Below are 2500 nucleotides of genomic sequence, written 5' to 3' on the forward strand. Positions count from 1 at the left end.
AAGCTACTGTATGGAGACAAGAATGGGAGAGAGAGAGAGAGAGAGAAAGAGAGAGAGAGAGAGAGAGAGAGAGAGAGAGAGAGAGAGAGAGAGAGAGAAAAGGCACTATCCGAGGACATCGCCCAAGTGCCCCGTGCCCTGCTGTGCCCTGCTGTGCCACCTCCGTGTCCTGCCCATGCCACATGCCCCTGTGTGTCACCACCCTGGGTGCCCCCTTGCGTACAGTACATGCCCTACTGTATGTGCTCCCTCCCCTTCACCACTCATGGTCACTCGTGGTCATTCATGGTCTCTCGTGGTCTCTCGTGGTCAGACGTGTGTCTGCTCGGCCGCTGGCTGTCCTAACGATTTAGCCGTGCCAATAACGGCAGACTCGTCACCCCATTTCTGAAGCGCCTGGCCTGGCCTGGACTGGACTCCTGCCCTGCTCTCAGTCACGTAATCCACGTTTGGCTCTTTACGTGGTCCAGTGCCCTGCTGTGCCTCCCTCTGTGTTCCCTGCCCATGCCACCTGCCCCTGTGTCTCACCACCCTGGATGCCCCTAGTCTATATACCCCCCTTGCCCACATGCCCTGTGCTCCTGTTGCCCCCACAGGGCAAAATGTCATGCCACCCCATCTTTGGCTGGCATCTGGCCCATGGAGTGAGTGACCCAGTGCCCAGCTGTGCCAACCATAGTATATATATATCTATGGTGCCAACTCTGTGCCCGCCCCTGCTCACCTTCATGGGCGCGAGCTGGATGGGGGTGATGAAGGACGGGTCCACCATGGGCTTGGGCCGGTTGGCGGTGTCGGCCAGCAGACTCTGCCACTGCTGCGGCAGGCCCGTGAACTTCTGCTCGCGCGGGTCGAAGCCCGTGTGCACCCGGTGCTCGAAGTTGGAGGGCGCCGAGATCTCCAGACGCTTCTTCTTCTTCCCGAACATGGTGGAGAACCCCGACAGACCTGCCGCCGCCGGAAAAAAGAGAGAGAGTGTGAACAAACGGGGGGCACGCCATAGGGGTGCGTTCAGGAGGTGCGTTCAAATTTGGCAAGCGGTGGAGAACGTTCGTGGCGAACATGTTCTTCACCACCAAGAACAGTTACATTCTTTGAACAGTTAACATTTTAACAATTTGGCGTTAACATGCCATTATTTTAGTAATTGTTGCCTTGGTCAAACTCACGTCCAGTTCCACTGTATGTTGTTTGCGGAGAACTTCCTCCTCAGACTGTTTGAGATTGTTCGCAAAAGTTTCGCCGAAAACTCAAGGCTAACGGAAAACTGTTCGCAAACGTTCGCCATGTTTGCGAATTTGAACGCACCTCTGTTTACACTTTAGACCAGCCCAGGGACTGTATAGTAGGCCAGCCCAGGGACTTTGGCCAATAGGCTACAAGGACCAGGGCTAAAGTTCCTATTGCATTTTCATGGCCAATGACACCAACTAGCCACAGAGAAACAGTGCAACATTCTCTACACAGGTTAGATATAAAACATTACACATCAAACAGAGAGATCCTGCTTATAATAACCATTTAACCACCATAATAGTTACATTGTAGTTGCTAGGGCTTTAGTCACAGGTTTAGTCCTGTGTCAGCCTATAGCCCAGTACACTGTAAATGTTTCAAGGAACTAAGTTTAAGCACCAGGCTTGGCCCACAGTATAAACGGCGCCACATACAGTAGACCTGCATCAACAGCCCACAGCCACACAGCTGCACGGTAGAGAGGAGGGGAAGTCAGATTAGATTGGCTATTACTGTTATTAGATTTCACCCGAGTGCATTTCCCCACCGCATCCCATCTCATCACATTTGCTGTCAGTTTCCACTACAGTGGCGATAGAGCTTTAGACGCGTCACTCAAGGCGTCAGCCAAGTTCACAAAGTGTGTGTTGTTCTGTACAGAACAACACACTCAGTGGGATAGACACAGCTACTGTCATAACCCAGTTCTTTGGGCGCCTCAAGACTTCTTCTTTAACTTCTCTCACCTTCCCTGTTTGTGCCATGATGGCAAACTGTACAGTTGGACATATCAGATCAACACAACATTCACCATGAGCAGGGCATAGTCTGACACAATGTACAAATAATGGACCAAACCAATGGTTTCAGAGATTACTGAGGAAATTGCACGTTAATGGCCAATCATGGCAGAGCACGTTGAAGAGTTAGTTCCTGCACATTCAGACCTCTGGATCATGAGTCATGAGTAGACATTACCGTCACATAGATGTCACAAGTCTTGGCTGGGTTTCCCAGATTCGTTAAGAAGCTCTTAAACTCTAAGAACTTCTTAGGAGCGCTTCTTGTCTGTCCCTTGTTTGTCGCGACAGCACACAGAGTACAGCGCCTCCCCCAACACAAGCACACCTGCCCCAGGTGAAGCATATGTGGGAGCACAATCATGTTCACAGACATGGGGACTCACAGGCTTCCATACAGACCCAACAAATCTACTTAAAAATTATCGAAAGAGAGAGAGAGAGAGAGAGAGAGAGAGAGAGAG

At 51.1% G+C, this 2500-nt stretch overlaps 1 protein-coding gene across 1 annotated transcript in view; it reads right to left on the reverse strand.

Annotated features, from left to right (window-relative positions):
- Positions 1 to 2500, reverse strand: part of pak5 (p21 protein (Cdc42/Rac)-activated kinase 5) — a 65657-nt gene that overhangs the window by 47963 nt on the left and 15194 nt on the right. Inside the window, exon 2 of the mRNA XM_062550300.1 lies at positions 725 to 948. Within this exon, the coding sequence (XP_062406284.1) occupies positions 725 to 948 (224 nt within the window). The remainder of the gene's footprint in view (positions 1 to 724; positions 949 to 2500) is intronic.

Source organism: Sardina pilchardus, chromosome 12, assembly GCF_963854185.1.
Source record: "Sardina pilchardus chromosome 12, fSarPil1.1, whole genome shotgun sequence".
NCBI classification, from domain to species: Eukaryota; Metazoa; Chordata; class Actinopteri; order Clupeiformes; family Clupeidae; genus Sardina; species Sardina pilchardus.